Genomic DNA, 17,941 nt, shown 5'->3' on the forward strand with positions numbered 1-17,941 from the left:
GACAAATAGGATACAGCTGGCTAACGAGACCAAATTATTGCTGCGAACAAAATATATTATCTCAGCAGAAAACAACCCCAGTGCTGTTTAAATAACATTACTCACCACTTCACCTCGTGTGATTTCGATCCAGCCGCACAGCACAGTGGCTAAAGACAGGATGTCTCCAAATGGGGGCTTTTTATACTAGACCTCCTCCCCCCACGCCCCCCCCCCCCCCTCCCACCCCCACCCCCACAAACCGATGTGTTCATGAGTAGGGAACAATTTGGTTCATGTTGATATAAAACCCAGTTCATGCGCCCCGTAGCCTCATGTTGTAATTACTCATTCTGTTTAGAACAGCTTTCTGTTCTGATAAAATCAGGATAGTGGTCAATGAAAAATTGATTAAAATGAAAATACAATTAATACAAAACGAAATTCGTTTTAAATGTCAGTGGCAGTGACTGTATTTAGTTCATAACTCGGAATGGAGAGACAACAAGGTGAATAAAGGTATTTGGCGCCTGTTTTTTTTTGAAACCTGATATGGCCTCAAATTTGAGGCAAATATTTTCTCACTTCAACTGCTAAAATACTGTTTTCAAAACTGTTAAACTTAAATTCAAATCAATAACATGATACAACCACTTTTACGATTATAAATTAGATTATAATCGTTAACAAAAACGAAACGGAAACTATAGGATATATTTTTTTCAGTGTGGCAAGTTTGAGGTAAAATGCACTTGGGTTGTAGATGTCAAAACACTATAAGCTGTGATTCAAATATTAAATAATGTTATGTCAATTTTACTTTTACACTGAATGTTTGATTCTTCAATCCGATGAGTAGGCCGAGGCTATTCTAAACATTTAGAATAGGGTGTTAAAATTGTACTAGACCCCTGGGAATGTTGGAATGTTTATGATGGCAATATGGCATGGGGGTTTCACTTGGTCTTGATCCCGGTCCATAAAGCATATAATCCTTTAAGATTATTCTGTTTAGAACAGCTTTCTGTTCTTAAAATAGTTTTATTTCAAATTTTTCAGGCACAATTCGGTTCGTCTGCTATATATTTTTTTATGTATTAAATTCAGGATAGTGGTCAATGAAAAATGGATTAAAATGAAAATACAATTAATACAAAACGAAATCGTTTTAATAGGCTTTGAGCTTCATTGTCAGTGGCAGTGACTGTATTTAGTTCATAACTCGGAATGGAGAGACAACAAGGTGAATAAAGGTATTTGGCGTCTGTTTTTTTTGAAACCTGATATGGCCTCAAATTTGAGGCAAATATTTTCTCACTTCAACTGCTAAAATACTGTTTTCAAAACTGTTAAACTTAAATTCAAATCAATAACATGATACAACCACTTTTACGATTATAAATTAGGTTATAATCGTTAACAAAAACGAAACGGAAACTATAGGATATATTTTTTTCAGTGTGGCAAGTTTGAGGTAAAATGCACTTGGGTTGTAGATGTCAAAACACTATAAGCTGTGATTCAAATATTAAATAATGTTATGTCAATTTTACTTTTACACTGAATGTTTGATTCTTCAATCCGATGAGTAGGCCGAGGCTATTCTAAACATTTAGAATAGGGTGTTAAAATTGTACTAGACCCCTGGGAATGTTGGAATGTTTATGATGGCAATATGGCATGGGGGTTTCACTTGGTCTTGATCCCGGTCCATAAAGCATATAATCCTTTAAGATTATTCTGTTTAGAACAGCTTTCTGTTCTTAAAATAGTTTTATTTCAAATTTTTCAGGCACAATTCGGTTCGTCTGCTATATATTTTTTTATGTATTAAATTCAGGATAGTGGTCAATGAAAAATGGATTAAAATGAAAATACAATTAATACAAAACGAAATCGTTTTAATAGGCTTTGAGCTTCATTGTCAGTGGCAGTGACTGTATTTAGTTCATAACTCGGAATGGAGAGACAACAAGGTGAATAAAGGTATTTGGCGTCTGTTTTTTTTGAAACCTGATATGGCCTCAAATTTGAGGCAAATATTTTCTCACTTCAACTGCTAAAATACTGTTTTCAAAACTGTTAAACTTAAATTCAAATCAATAACATGATACAACCACTTTTACGATTATAAATTAGGTTATAATCGTTAACAAAAACGAAACGGAAACTATAGGATATATTTTTTTCAGTGTGGCAAGTTTGAGGTAAAATGCACTTGGGTTGTAGATGTCAAAACACTATAAGCTGTGATTCAAATATTAAATAATGTTATGTCATTTTTACTTTTACCGAAGGCTATTCTAAAAATTAGTATTTAGTCACGCTTTCATAGTCCGTAATGGAAAATGTATTTTTTTTCTGTAACACGCCTCACATATTTAATATAATAAAGTTCTGTGTAACATTATTAACGAAGGAATTATTTTAACGGGGCGATACTCCTACAGAAAAACCTAACATAACCTTACATAAACACTCCCATAGACCGCCATAGAACTTTGGAATGCGAAAGTAACACGTGTAGTGGAACTGCCAATAGTTCCCAACACTGATAGTTCCAGCACTGAAGACCATTAATATTAGGAGCTTCCGAAGTACGCTCGTTGGTAAGTTGATGAAATTATTGTAATTTCGACTATTAAACACATTTTCCGACCTCTCATGCATCTAGTCAGTAGTTTTGTTTTATGTAGCCAGTTTTAGTTTATGTTTATTGGAAGATAATAGATTAATTGTCTGGTCAGAAGTGGCTGTCATTGATGATTTGGGGGCGAAAAGATGTAACTCCGACATAGAAAATAGGCCAATAGATCTGGATATACAGGAAATGACAGCAGGTGCTCTGGACTTTATGTATGTAAATGTATATGTGTGTGTGTGTGTGTGTGTGTGTGTGTGTGTGTGTGTGTGTGTGTGTGTGTGTGTGTGTGTGTTCTTGTTTATATGGTATAGGGGGACATTTGACCTGAAATCTCACCAGCACTATGAGGACATTTTGGTTTATGAGGACATTTTCAATGTCCCCATAAGTCGGGCACTGTAGAAGTACTTATTTCATTGTTATTAACTATGTCCTGCTTTTTTAACTCATGTCCTAATATACCATAAAGACCTGGTTTTGTTGTGTATCACACACAGCCCATACTCCCCCTATGTCTGGTTGTTGGTAGTGCAGCTTGATACGATTTTTTTTCATTGGCTCATGGGTTGTATGCATGTCTGATCACCGATTGGCTACTGCTTCTGTCAATAACGGGGACGATCGTTGATTCGCGGTTGCGGCTGTGAGTCACCGCATTCTGGCGGCAAACTATCAACTTTCTATGTCGCGAGCCTATAGCTAGTGAAACCCCGCCAAGTTATGCTGAAGTTTATTTTACCTCAGAAGACATCACCTGAAAGAAACCGCGACGCGAAGAGGACTTTTCTAATGGTTATCTTCACTACTAAATAGGTAAGTAATTTTTCTATTCACACAATTGATCAAATGTATTATTTAGTTTACAATTTTATAGCTAAAATATATAAAATGTGCAGTTTAAACACAAACGTGAACAGGGTAGAGTAATGACTGCTATAGTACTTGTAGCTTGGTAATTATGTACTGTACTTCTCCTGTTCTGTTGTTCAAGCAGGCTAATGGGTTAATACTACTGAGATTAAACTTGCGTTGATGTTATTGTTGGAGTGTCTCGCAGTTTTATAGTCAGTCCTGAGTGTTTTTGTAGTCTGGCTAATTTTTTTTTTTTTTGCATGTGCTTAAAACATTTGTTAATATCGTATTTCTGTCCGAAACGTGAGTTAATTGTTGTCGTCTGCTTGTTAGCGGTAAGTTAAGTAATTGTTTCAAGCTAACGTTAGCGAATGTAATGATGGACATTCAATGGGCTCTGAAGTGCCAGCAGTTTCTTCTCTCAAAATGATTTCGCTTTTAGTGTTGTTTAGAAACTGTATAAAAAGCCAATACATGGCTTTGTGTTTGGCCGTGTTTGAGGAATGACAAGTGTTCCTCTTGTCATGATCTGATAATTTGACTGATGTATCCCTCATTCACCCAAATAGGTGAGTAATAGTAATATAATATGAATATAGTGTATTGTCAAAACACTTGGCCGATGTATTTTGTAATTTTATTTAGGCATAGTGGCTGGGTAAGTTTGACTCTGTGTTAAATAGTGAAGGCCTTTTTAACACATGTTAAAAAGGCATTCAGGCGTTGTTGCTCAACTGCGGGGGTCCTGTGCGGTCTAATAGTAAGAACAAGGGGAACGAGTGGCAAGTACATTGATAGGTCTACCTGTTGTGGCTGAGTAGCCCCATACTAAAGCCACAATTGATATTGAGTTGGAGAACTGTCTTTCATCACTCATAGTTCACTATTACAGTTGGGTTCAAATAACCCTGTATGTTGGGTTGTGATGTAAACGCAGCACATTTGGTCAGATGATTGACTTGGTATTTCATAAGTGAAGAAATATTTAGACTTTGTATTTCACAAGTGAAGAAATATTTATACGGTTAGTAACTGAATGTGGCTGCATATACATGGGGTTGGAATGACAACAACCAGGACAGTTGCTCTGGAGCTGATTTAGAGACCCTTGTTAAGGTATGTTATGCAATACATAAGGTCTTTCACTTGTTTTGTGTTTTCACAAGCTTGTGCAGTTTTTGTTTGAAAGAAATGCTAATAGTTTCATGAATTTGTGAACATCGGGTGCTCTCAATGTCAGTACATCATGAGGGTTTATCTTTTTGCTCGCTTTAAATCTTGCAATTTTTGTTTTATACTATTGTCTGAAATTTAGAAAAATAAAAGGTGTAACATTTTTGTGATGCCTGTCTCATGACACATTGCATTAAAATATGACTAGTTTATATACTAGACCAGTTTCACACTTCTAGTGATTACTAGTTTGGACTATGATTAGCTAAGTAATGTTTTCTATCTGGGCAGTAAGTTTGAGGTCCCAGGTCAACATATTGTTAAAATTGTTTTGAATTTGAAAGCTGGTGATCAGAAGTAGAGAAAAAGAGATGAACCTACCATGGGAGACATCAGATCTTGGCATTACTAAGGATGAAAATGTTACATTTAATGCTTCAATTAGACTAGAATTAAGTAATTTCCATTTAATCTCCACATTTCCCTTTCAAATGGTTATGTATATAGTAAAAATAATTTACTTTGTTTTGTTAAGAAAGGTATTATGATTTTGAGGCTAAAAACTATTATGCATCCAGTACAGTGTAGCGCATGAGTTTAACATGATATAAATAAGCTATAAATCTATTATGAGATTTGCTGTTTAAAGAGGATATTTTGTATCCTTTTTTGCTTGTATGATACTGCTAGGAATGTGAACTTAAGACAGATTTACATAGTTGAATATGTCTGAATGCCTATAAATACGTCTATAAGTCTGAATGTCGGGGTTCTAATATATTTAATGCAGTGTAAGTTTATGGACCTTAAGTTAACTATTGCAATCCCAAAGTATTTGTGTTTATGCAGGCATTTCAGCAAAAGGAAATAAAATAATACATTTGATACGTACATTAATATATTGTAGTAATAGCAACTATTAAATTAAATGTGGGATAACTTAAGGAAGACTTACATTATCATAACCCTTGACAAACATTAGGTGATCTATCCATGACACTGCAATATTGGTGAATAGGTCTTTAATATCAGCGCTCGACAACAGAAAGCATTGTTGTGGTAATGATCATTTGCCTATGGGTGTTATTTTGAGGCACTGTTCAGGCATTAAGTGACTTTGAAAGTCATATCAGTAGCTTCCCTAGGCCTGTTAAATGCATTATCCACCCCTCATAACGCAGCAAGTACAATAACATATACGCGAGCAGATTGGTGCTTTGCATTATGCAATTATGCAGCTAACCAGCATCATACAGTGACTATGGTTAAAATATTTAGCGTCTACGTATTCATCTTTTTGGAGGTTAATCCCGTTGATTGATAACATGAATACGTTTATTCAATATGAAATTAGGGCTCTCACGATTCAAGTAACTCTGATAAACCCAACTTGCATTTTGCGGCAGCACGTCATCAATTCTGCAAGATTAGAATAGGAGGCATGCATACACTGAGGCACAGAATTCTGACAGGATCTTTTTACTTGAGCCATACGAGTTTGCAACATCTTCCGGTCAGAATGGAGAGTGCTGTAACGTTAGCAATTCTGGCTGACTGTCTAGTATGGTGTGTTTTTTATTTTTTTTTATTTGTTAGCCATGTGAGGTTGGGTATTTTGTAAATGTAGTTTAAACGGTGGCAGCCTAAGCATTGTATGTGATGTTGATTGGTCATATCTCTAATATTCTCTTGTTTATATGTTTTGAATGTATATGTTTTTGAATCCATAATTAATGGTAGCATTTGCTTTTCATTGATTAGGAACATATAAACAACAATGAGCCTCAAAGAAAGGAGAGGAGGAAGGGGCAGAAATCCTGAACAAGATGCACTATATTATATTTCCAATTCACTGGACAAAGTTGGTTTTCTAAAGAAGTTCATTAACCCCTTCAAAGGTGAGTTTTACAGTCTTTCATTTTGACTTATGACCATGCTTACTACATCTGAACAAAACACTGAAATGTATAGGGGGCAGAGGTCTCGGTAACACAGGATTCTGCATTAAAATGCAGGGATAAAATTGTGTTCTAAAAACCTGTTTATTGACATTTACATTTCAACAAGAACAGTTTATATTTGGGTAATCTCAAAATAGTTATCTGAAATGTCAAACACGCTCTATTTTTGGCACAGTGAGGTAGGGCTGGGCAATATGGCATTAAAAACATGGCTCTGCTGTGTTTTCTCCTAGACATTTCAGCTTCACTAAAACAGCACTGAAAGTTGATTGGTATTAGCACCCTTTAGCAGGGTGGGATACTGATGAACTGTAAATGGAGATTTCATAGCTGTGTGCTCAATTAAATTCACCTGTAATCAATGGTTGTGGCTGAACTAGCCAAATTCACAAAATCCAGTCCACATGCACTATATAGCCAAAAGTATGTGGACACCTGACCATCACACCTATGTGAGCTTGTTGGACATCCTGTTCCAAAACCATGGGCATTAATATGGAAACACAGCCTTTTTCACAGTATATGCTGGTCATTATGTCCTTGTCCTCGTTCTAATACAAACTGGTGAAGAAATAGGAGCACCGTGCTAACACACATTTTGTTCCAGATCATAACACACCTATGCTAGTCATAGACATCAACAGTAGAGCACAGTAGAATATAGTATATGAATGAATGTTAACTACTTTTTTCTCCTGTGTAGGTCATGGAGTATTCAGCAATAGCTACTTTGGAAAAGGAGACTTCCTGCTGGAATACAGAGGGGACTTTATTACATTTGATGAGAGCAAAAGAAGAAGAATACAATACAGTGATGCCCTTAATGTTTTCATGTTTGACCTAAGTTTCAATGGGAAACTGTGGTGGTAAGTCTGGTTCTGACTTTGTAACATTATGAAAGTCTTAACTTTCTGAAGCAAGAACTACATACCTATAATTTTTGGTACTATTAAAGTGGCATGGGCAATGATTGTCGAAAGCTATAGAGGTAGCCCCATGCCAAACATTGGGGGGGCGTTGCCAAAAAACTATATTATGTAATCAGATTCACCACCCTGGATTATGGAAATCTGCACTGAACTTGGATTGGAACCAAAGCTAGTGTTGTTAAAGAGGCATGTCTGTTCAAAAATGTTTGCACAGTGACATTTTAATTGCCCTGCATATACTGGTAGATTGTTTGGTAGTCATTCAAAGCTCCCATTAATTATTGTCAAAGTAATAATGTTTAATTTGGTTCTCCCCATGGGGGTTCAACCTCCGGAGATTGCAAGAAGGTTTTGCATGTGCATGATTTTAGCAGGGTAGTTATCCAGATGTCTGAATAGGGCGGGCACTGGAGGAGTGACATAATATCTGTAGTTGTATTGGCTGCAAACATAAATTACTTGCATCTAAAATATAGGTTTAAAATGCAGTCTTTTGGTATATTTAATTGTGAACATGACAGCATTTATCACTGGAAAGTGTATATTTGTACAGTGATAATGTAGGCTAATAGAATAGTTGGTTTAGCAAAAAGCCTAAGAAATATTTTTCTATTTGTCTAGTATTGATGCAGCAAACACTGAATCACTTGCCAGATTTGTCAACGATGACCATATCAATCCGAACAGCAAAATGAAAAGGCTAACAGTTGGAGGGAAGCCCCATCTCTGTTTATTTGCAACGTCCGACATAAAACCTGGAGAGGAAATTTCCTATGATTATGGTGACTCGGACTGGCCGTGGCGAAATAAGGTAAATTCTAATGTTCTTTGAAGCATAATCTAAGATACCGTGGCTTGCCAACACTAAGTATACAAAACTCTTGGACATATACATTTTGTGTAACAACCTGGAATGAAAATGTAATTGTAGTCTTTGCCATTAGATTTGCACAACATACAAATTATTCCTTTCAAAACAAGTTGAAAAAAAACAAACTGACAACTCTTTGTTGTATAAACAGACGAGTAAAAAATTTAAGGGAAACACTTCAAGAAATTAGTGGAGGAATATTACGAATTACGATGCATCCATTTAGGTGTACTGTGTGATACAATTACCCGGTGCCCTAACATCTAAATCATTAAATACTTTGGATATTGTCAATGTTCATGTAATCAACCAGGCATGAGGGGTGTGGTATATGCCCAATATACCAAAACTAAGAGCTGTTTTTAGGCACAATGCTTCATGGAATATGTTGGCAATACACCATAAACCTCTGCTGGGCCTTGTTGCTCTACTGAAATAGTTCCCAATGCAATTAGAGAATTAAAGTGATATCATAGCCAATATATATGGGACCGTATACCATGGCTATCAGCCAATAGGTATTCATGATTCCACCTACCTGCTTTGTGAGACTGTATACCATGGGTATGACGTCACATTGCTTTTTACTGCCCTCATTGTGTTTGGTAACCAATTTAATAGAGCATTAATGCATCTCTGGGGTTTGTGAAATATTTCCTGTGTCCTGGCACTCTGTGTTTGATCGTGCCTAAGAACCGCTTTTAGCCGAGGTATATTGGTCATATAACACCCCCCTCCCCCCGATTTATTGCCTCCACGTATCACGGCAGTCGGACAATCAGCATCCAATATACAAACCACCTGGCTTAGACAATTGAAATCTTTGAGTAAGATCTTAAATTGGAAAGGCAATTCAGTAACTTACCCTTGCCAGATGTGCTGACATCAAAATATTTGAGTGCTTCCTATTATTAATATTCTTCATGGTTTTAATGGTGACGTGGATTTGTTTCTCTGTGCTTCTATATGTGGATGCCATGCCTTAAAGGGAACTTTCAAACATAAATGTTCAGTATGAACGGTTTACATGTGTTGAGGAGTGTGTGTGTGTGTATATGATCTTATACTGGTGTACGAGGACAGCATGCCATATGGAGACTGTTTAATTCCACTTTGAACTGTTTTCAATTTTTATGGAGTGTGTGTGTGTTTATGATCTAATACTGGTGTAGGAGGACGTAATGTCTTATGGAGACGTTCTAGTGTTTGTGATTAGTTAAACCGTTTGAGTCTAGTTTGATATTATAATACTATTGGGCTAATGATTTTAAATGTCTTCTTTCTCTTCATAGCAAATCCATGTCCAAGAAATGTCCGTTACTACAGAGACCGAGAACACTGAAGAGGTGCTTTTTTTATTTCATTTCAATCATTAAATATACTGGAACTAGAGCTGTTTATATAATGTAAGACTTTGGATATTGTCAATGTTCATGTAATCAACCAGGCATGAGGGGTGTGGTATATGCCCAATATACCAAAACTAAGAGCTGTTTTTAGGCACAATGCTTCATGGAATATGTTGGCAATACACCATAAACCTTTGCTGGGCCTTGTTGCTCTACTGAAATAGTTCCCAATGCAATTAGAGAATTAAAGTGATATCATAGCCATGGTATACGGTCCCATATATATTGGCTATCAGCCAATAGGTATTCATGATTCCACCTACCTGGTTTGTGAGACTGTATACCATGGGTATGACGTCACATTGCTTTTTACTGCCCTCATTGTGTTTGGTAACCAATTTAATAGAGCATTAATGCATCTCTGGGGTTTGTGAAATATTGCCTGTGTCCTGGCACTCTGTGTTTGATCGTGCCTAAGAACCGCTTTTAGCCGAGGTATATTGGTCATATAACACCCCCCTCCCCCCGATTTATTGCCTCCACGTATCACGGCAGTCGGACAATCAGCATCCAATATACAAACCACCTGGCTTAGACAATTGAAATCTTTGAGTAAGATCTTAAATTGGAAAGGCAATTCAGTAACTTACCCTTGCCAGATGTGCTGACATCAAAATATTTGAGTGCTTCCTATTATTAATATTCTTCATGGTTTTAATGGTGACGTGGATTTGTTTCTCTGTGCTTCTATATGTGGATGCCATGCCTTAAAGGGAACTTTCAAACATAAATGTTCAGTATGAACGGTTTACATGTGTTGAGGAGTGTGTGTGTGTGTATATGATCTTATACTGGTGTACGAGGACAGCATGCCATATGGAGACTGTTTAATTCCACTTTGAACTGTTTTCAATTTTTATGGAGTGTGTGTGTGTTTATGATCTAATACTGGTGTAGGAGGACGTAATGTCTTATGGAGACGTTCTAGTGTTTGTGATTAGTTAAACCGTTTGAGTCTAGTTTGATATTATAATACTATTGGGCTAATGATTTTAAATGTCTTCTTTCTCTTCATAGCAAATCCATGTCCAAGAAATGTCCGTTACTACAGAGACCGAGAACACTGAAGAGGTGCTTTTTTTATTTCATTTCAATCATTAAATATACTGGAACTAGAGCTGTTTATATAATGTAAGACTTTGGATATTGTCAATGTTCATGTAATCAACCAGGCATGAGGGGTGTGGTATATGCCCAATATACCAAAACTAAGAGCTGTTTTTAGGCACAATGCTTCATGGAATATGTTGGCAATACACCATAAACCTCTGCTGGGCCTTGTTGCTCTACTGAAATAGTTCCCAATGCAATTAGAGAATTAAAGTGATATCATAGCCATGGTATACGGTCCCATATATATTGGCTATCAGCCAATAGGTATTCATGATTCCACCTACCTGGTTTGTGAGACTGTATACCATGGGTATGACGTCACATTGCTTTTTACTGCCCTCATTGTGTTTGGTAACCAATTTAATAGAGCATTAATGCATCTCTGGGGTTTGTGAAATATTGCCTGTGTCCTGGCACTCTGTGTTTGATCGTGCCTAAGAACCGCTTTTAGCCGAGGTATATTGGTCATATAACACCCCCCTCCCCCCGATTTATTGCCTCCACGTATCACGGCAGTCGGACAATCAGCATCCAATATACAAACCACCTGGCTTAGACAATTGAAATCTTTGAGTAAGATCTTAAATTGGAAAGGCAATTCAGTAACTTACCCTTGCCAGATGTGCTGACATCAAAATATTTGAGTGCTTCCTATTATTAATATTCTTCATGGTTTTAATGGTGACGTGGATTTGTTTCTCTGTGCTTCTATATGTGGATGCCATGCCTTAAAGGGAACTTTCAAACATAAATGTTCAGTATGAACGGTTTACATGTGTTGAGGAGTGTGTGTGTGTGTATATGATCTTATACTGGTGTACGAGGACAGCATGCCATATGGAGACTGTTTAATTCCACTTTGAACTGTTTTCAATTTTTATGGAGTGTGTGTGTGTTTATGATCTAATACTGGTGTAGGAGGACGTAATGTCTTATGGAGACGTTCTAGTGTTTGTGATTAGTTAAACCGTTTGAGTCTAGTTTGATATTATAATACTATTGGGCTAATGATTTTAAATGTCTTCTTTCTCTTCATAGCAAATCCATGTCCAAGAAATGTCCGTTACTACAGAGACCGAGAACACTGAAGAGGTGCTTTTTTTATTTCATTTCAATCATTAAATATACTGGAACTAGAGCTGTTTATATAATGTAAGACTTTGGATATTGTCAATGTTCATGTAATCAACCAGGCATGAGGGGTGTGGTATATGCCCAATATACCAAAACTAAGAGCTGTTTTTAGGCACAATGCTTCATGGAATATGTTGGCAATACACCATAAACCTCTGCTGGGCCTTGTTGCTCTACTGAAATAGTTCCCAATGCAATTAGAGAATTAAAGTGATATCATAGCCATGGTATACGGTCCCATATATATTGGCTATCAGCCAATAGGTATTCATGATTCCACCTACCTGGTTTGTGAGACTGTATACCATGGGTATGACGTCACATTGCTTTTTACTGCCCTCATTGTGTTTGGTAACCAATTTAATAGAGCATTAATGCATCTCTGGGGTTTGTGAAATATTGCCTGTGTTAAACCGTTTAGTTAAACCGTTTGAGTCTAGTTTGATATTATAATACTATTGGGCTAATGATTTTAAATGTCTTCTTTCTCTTCATAGCAAATCCATGTCCAAGAAATGTCCGTTACTACAGAGACCGAGAACACTGAAGAGGTGCTTTTTTATTTCATTTCAATCATTAAATATACTGGAACTAGAGCTGTTTATATAATGTAAGACTTTGGATATTGTCAATGTTCTTGTAATCAACCATGCATGATGGTTGTGGTATATGCCCAATGTACAGTGGGGAGAAAGTATTTGATACACTGCCGATTGTGCAGGTTGTCCTGCTTACAAAGCATGTAGAGGTCTGTCATTTTTATCATAGGTACACTTCAACAAAAATCCAGAAAATCACATTGTAAGATTTTTAATTAATTAATTTGCATTTTATTGCATGACATAAGTATTTGATCACCTACCAACCAGTAAGAATTCCGTCTCTCACAGGCATGTTCGTTTTTCTTTAAGAAGCCCTCCTGTTCTCCACTCATTACCTGTATTTACTGCACCTATTTGAACTTGTTACCTGTATAAACGACACCTATCCACACACTCAATCAAACAAACAGACTCCAACCTGTATGGAGGAGTGGGACAAAATCCCTGCTGCAGTGTGTGCAAACCTGGTCAAGAACTACAGAAACAGGTTTCTGTACCAAATATTAGGTTCTGCTTTTCTGATGTATCAAATACTTATGTCATGCAATAAAATGCAAATCTATTACTTAAATTATACAATGTGATTTTCTGGATTTTTGTTTTAGATTTCGTCACTCACAGTTGAAGAGTACCTATGATAAAAATGACAGACCTCTACATGGTTTGTAAGTGGGGAAAACCTGCAAAATCGTCAGTGTATCAAATACTTGTTCTCCCCAGTGTAATTGGAATAGAACAGTAATGTACTGTTTGTTAATGGCAATTCTCTTAATTTTTTTTTCCAGTGTCAGCATATTCTTGTACATGCTGTTGCATCCTCTTTGGACAAATGCAATGTCTGCAGTGGTGGCACAATGTCATCACTCAGGTGGTCTGGAATGCAATGTAAAGGTGTGTCTTTTCTTGCCCCGATCTTCATACTGTATGATAAAAACTGTCCACAACAAAAACAATTCTTAAACATCGAGACTGCTAGTACCAGTTGATTTTGGAGATGGGTTTGATATATTTATTTGTTTTTATAATCAAGCCAATATTTCAATTGGCTTCTGATTTATTTAAATGGAGAAACAAAGGTAGCCGGTTTCCAGACCTCAATGGGCACAGACTTGCCCAACATGAGTTTTTTTTTTCATTTGCATTTAATATGCCATGTTTACGTTTGTTATATTAGTCTTTCAAAATTTGCAGAGATTAACATGGGTATAAAATTTTAGCAATAGGGATTCAGCGGGCTATAGACAAAATGTTCATGCGTTTTGGCCAATCAAGCTGTAATGCTTACATTAAAGCCATTCCATCTTGAAATAGCATAAACACTGTAGACTATTTTAGTTAGCCTTATTTGCATCTTGTATATTAACCCTAAAACAATCAAATTCAAGCTGTAGATACCAAACCAATTTTTTTTCATGTGTTTAGGGTATCCCTGCTTCAAATAGTTTATTGCTTAATTGACATGTCACTAAATAAAAATAGAATATTTAAGATTTGTCTTAGTTTTTAACAAAGCTATGCACAATTTACCATAGAATGAGCATCATTGCCGAGCTACAAGGTTCTGTACCCGGCGTTTGGAGTTACAAGCTAGCTCTCACTCGATTAGAGACACGTAACATGCGTGTCTGTTCACACACTTGTCTTATATCATGGCCCACGACATCTACGCAGTAATCATTAAGTCAAATATAAAGAAAAAAATTTCAAAATATACATAAAAATGTAGATTAGCAGCAATTCCAAAGAGTATAGACGAGGGGAATATGGAAAATCTGAAATAAATATTTAATACTATAAATATAAGTGTAATACAGTAGTAGGTGTTCTTTGGATGGTGTCCAAATATAACACTTAGCATTTTGGCCCCTGGTAAAAAGCCAATATACTGTGTGGTTTTGTCAGTTTGTTATGCCTAAGCTAATTTAGGATTGCTATTATCTAGCCAAGCTGTTTCAGTTTCATACATTTTCGAAATACTCAATTATTTCTACACTTAAGATACTCTGTTATAACCAAATATTTTGGTAGTATTGACTATAACCTAATATTTTGGTGTTATTGCTTAGAAATTCTATGTTGCTCATAATGTTTTTCTTACAGATGTTTCCAAACCCAGAAAAATCATGAGAAGAATAGCATGGAACAAAACAGAAATACAAGCTGTGATGAAGCACTTTGGCAACCACATCATCCAAGGAAAAACAGCAACAATGCTGGAGTGCAAACAATGCAAAGATGCAGAAGAACCTTTTCTAAAAATGAGGTCCCCTCAAAACATACGAGACTTTGTAAGAAACAAAGGACTGACATTCAGAAGGCAAAATGAAAAAGCGATCAATACACAAATGTAAAGATTATCATTCAGTACATAATTTGTTAAACATTTTATACGGTCAAATCAAAAAAGCAACTTTTGTGACTATAACACATTGAAAAAGTATGATTATATATCAGCATCTCAAAAGACAATGGGTTATGCACTTGCTTTGGAATCTGCTGTGTAGTGAATTAATGAGTGGCGATAGACCCTAATCTACATTTGGTTACAGTATAGCCTACATTTAAAATGTATTAAATTATGAGGGGGAAAAAAATCGAACTTGCTCGCAATACCCCATAATAAAAACAAAACGGGTTTAATTTTTTTTTGCACGTTTATAAGAAACTGAAATATGACAGGGCTTGACGATAATTCAATCAATACTGTTATCGTTTTTTAAATAATTATATTATTGGGTTATATCGCCCACCCCTAATATGAAATATACACTATTATTCTCATCCCTTAATGGAAGAGGGGTGTGAGCCTAGGGTCTTTTTGGGTATGACGCTACAAGCTTGGCACACCTGTATTTGGGTAGTTTCTCCTATTCTTCTCTGCTGATCCTCTTAAGCTCTGTCAGGTTGGATGCAAAACAATGCTGCATAGCCATTTTCAGGTCTCCAGAGATGTTCAATCGGGTTCAAGTCCAGGTTCTGGCTGGGCCACTCAAGGACATTCACTGACTTGTACCAAAGCCTCTCCTGCATCGTCTTGGCTGTGTGCTTAGGGTCATTGTCCTGTTGGATTGTCAACCTTCTCCACAGTCTAAGATTCTGTTCACTCTGGAACAGGTTTTCATCCAGGATCTCTCTGTACTTCTCTGTCTTTATCTTTCCCTCAATCCTGGCTAGTCTCCCAGTCCCTGCTGCTGAGAAACATCCCCATAACCTGTTGCTGCTCCAACCTTGTTTCACTGTAGGGATGCATTGGCCAGATGTGCGGTGCCTGGTTTCCTGTAGTCTGCATCATTGAAGGTCTCGAAGAACAGTGGTCTCCATCATTCTAAAATGTTTCCATTTTGGAAAAATTGAACTCCTTTGGGCTTAATGTCAAGCGTCATGTCTGCAGACAACCAGGCACTGGTCATACGGCCAATGCATCCCTATGGTGAAGCAAGGTGTTTTTCAGCAGTAGGGACAGAGTGACTAGTCCGGTTTAAGGGAAAGATGAACAGAGAAAGGTACAGAGAGATCCTGGATGAAAACTTGCTCCAGAACGCTCAGGATCTCAGACTCAGGTGAAGGTTGACCTTCCCACAAGACAACCACCCTAAGCACATAGCCAAGACAACACAAGTGGCTATGGGACCGGTCTGTGAATGTACTTGAGTGGCTTAGCCATAGGCCGGACTTGAACCCGATCAAACATCTATAGAGAGACCTGAAAATGGCTGTGCAGTGACATTCCCCATGCACCCTGACAGGGGTTATGAGTATCTACAGAGAAGAGTGAGTGAAACCCCAAAAATACAGATATGCCAGGCTTGTAGGGTCACACACAAGAAAACTTGAGGCAGTAATTGCTATGAAAGTAATTTTTTTAACACATTTTTTAGAATAAGGGTCTGAATACTTTTAAAATACTTTTCTACAATAACCTTTAATTGCTTAGCATTTGTTTGCATTAATTTTAAAATGAAATGTTATGACTAGTCTTTTTAACGGTGTGCTATAAATGTAGATATTTGTTACGTTTTAAATTTAATAATTCAACTTTTTACCAAAAAAGTAGCCCATGCACTTGCACATTACAGACCAAATGGTGGCACATCCATGTTCAAGGTGTGGCCTACGTTTTAATTTAATAGTTTTTATGTCCACCTTGTTTTTGTTGATCCATTTTAATTGTTAAGTTGTCGTTTGTTTTTGCAAATGGGTTTCATAATTATTCACCTATTTGTTTGCTGAAATTGTACTTGTCAAATGTGGCAATATTCTTAATATTTATATAATATTCATGCTTAAAAACCAACAAATGAGTTACAAACTTGTGACTGAAAGAGTTGGCCATAATTCCTGTGATTTGAGACCAGTAAACAACTACAGGATGCATTTGTTGTAGTCTTTATACACTGCTTTGCTAAAGTATCCATATCCCTCAAGTTTGAAGTGATACCATCCCTAATAGGCTGTAAGCAGATAAAATATTAGCGGCATTAGATGTGCAGAGCAGTTCTGTTTTGCAGAAGGAAATATTCACTACAGGTGGATCAGTTTGTGAGCTGCAGCGGGCTGTCTCCACTCCTGAACCGATGGTAGACATTTGATTGTTTGATGTGTGTCATCCTTGTAGCTAATCATCAGCATTCTAGTTCTATTCTTTGCATGGTTAAGACGAGCTGATTTCTGTAATTAAAATCAGACGCATTAAGTTGAATAGTAGAAGTGTAGTGTGCCTGTATTTGCTTTAAATTAAGTCAGCCTGAATTTGTCGTCTCGCTAAACATTGCCCTTTATATAGTGCCTCCATCAGCCAGGTTATTCTGACCGGTCACTCTTTTAGTCAGTAAAAATGAAGACACCATGCCTTAGGGAGACCGTTCAAACATTCAATTTCTGTATGAATTGTTTTCATATTTTATGGAGTGTTTGTGTTTATGGTGGTGTAGGAGGACGTTATGCCTTATGGAGACTTTCAAGCATTCGTGATTAGTTGAAAATGTTGAGTCTAGTTTGATAGTAAATATTTGGGACGCTGGGTAAAAAAATACAGAATGCAATAATGTGCAGATCATGTATCCCTGTTTTGAATTATATGATACAATGACAACATATCAAATGTTGGAATATTGTTTTTGGAAAACTATATGCCCATTTGAATTTGATGCTAGGAACACAAAAAAAGTTGGGATGGGGCATGTTTACCATTGTGTTGTATCACCACTTCTTTTAGAAATACTCTGTAAGCGTTTGGGAACTGAGGAGACCAATTGCTATAGTTTTGAAAGTTAA

The 17,941-nt window shown here is 36.6% G+C and overlaps 1 protein-coding gene across 2 annotated transcripts; it reads left to right on the plus strand.

Moving 5' to 3' along the window:
• Positions 1-2,858: 2,858 nt before the first annotated feature.
• Positions 2,859-17,366, plus strand: LOC117593645 (histone-lysine N-methyltransferase, H3 lysine-36 specific-like). 2 transcript variants are annotated; one of them, XM_034289442.1, is made up of 10 exons: positions 2,859-4,591; positions 6,410-6,546; positions 7,313-7,475; positions 8,160-8,349; positions 9,702-9,755; positions 10,836-10,889; positions 11,970-12,023; positions 12,563-12,616; positions 13,453-13,558; positions 14,768-17,366. In XM_034289442.1, the coding sequence occupies exons 2-10, from the start codon at positions 6,426-6,428 to the stop codon at positions 15,016-15,018; spliced, it is 1,047 nt and encodes a 348-aa protein (XP_034145333.1). In that variant the 5' UTR covers positions 2,859-4,591; positions 6,410-6,425; the 3' UTR covers positions 15,019-17,366. The 2 variants fall into 2 exon arrangements, with proteins under 2 accessions (XP_034145333.1, XP_034145334.1); XM_034289443.1 differs by having other exon boundaries at positions 2,859-3,436.
• Positions 17,367-17,941: the final 575 nt, after the last annotated feature.

The sequence above is a fragment of the Esox lucius genome, chromosome 21, assembly GCF_011004845.1.
Source record: "Esox lucius isolate fEsoLuc1 chromosome 21, fEsoLuc1.pri, whole genome shotgun sequence".
Lineage (NCBI taxonomy): Eukaryota > Metazoa > Chordata > Actinopteri > Esociformes > Esocidae > Esox > Esox lucius.

Excerpts from the sequence above, each read along its gene's own strand:
- LOC117593645 (XM_034289442.1), top strand. The coding sequence starts at position 6,426 with ATGAGCCTCAAAGAAAGGAGAGGAGGAAGGGGCAGAAATCCTGAACAA. Across the intron at positions 8,350-9,701 it reads ACTGGCCGTGGCGAAATAAG|CAAATCCATGTCCAAGAAAT; the intron begins GTAAATTCTAAT and ends TTCTCTTCATAG. Across the intron at positions 10,890-11,969 it reads AGACCGAGAACACTGAAGAG|CAAATCCATGTCCAAGAAAT; the intron begins GTGCTTTTTTTA and ends TTCTCTTCATAG.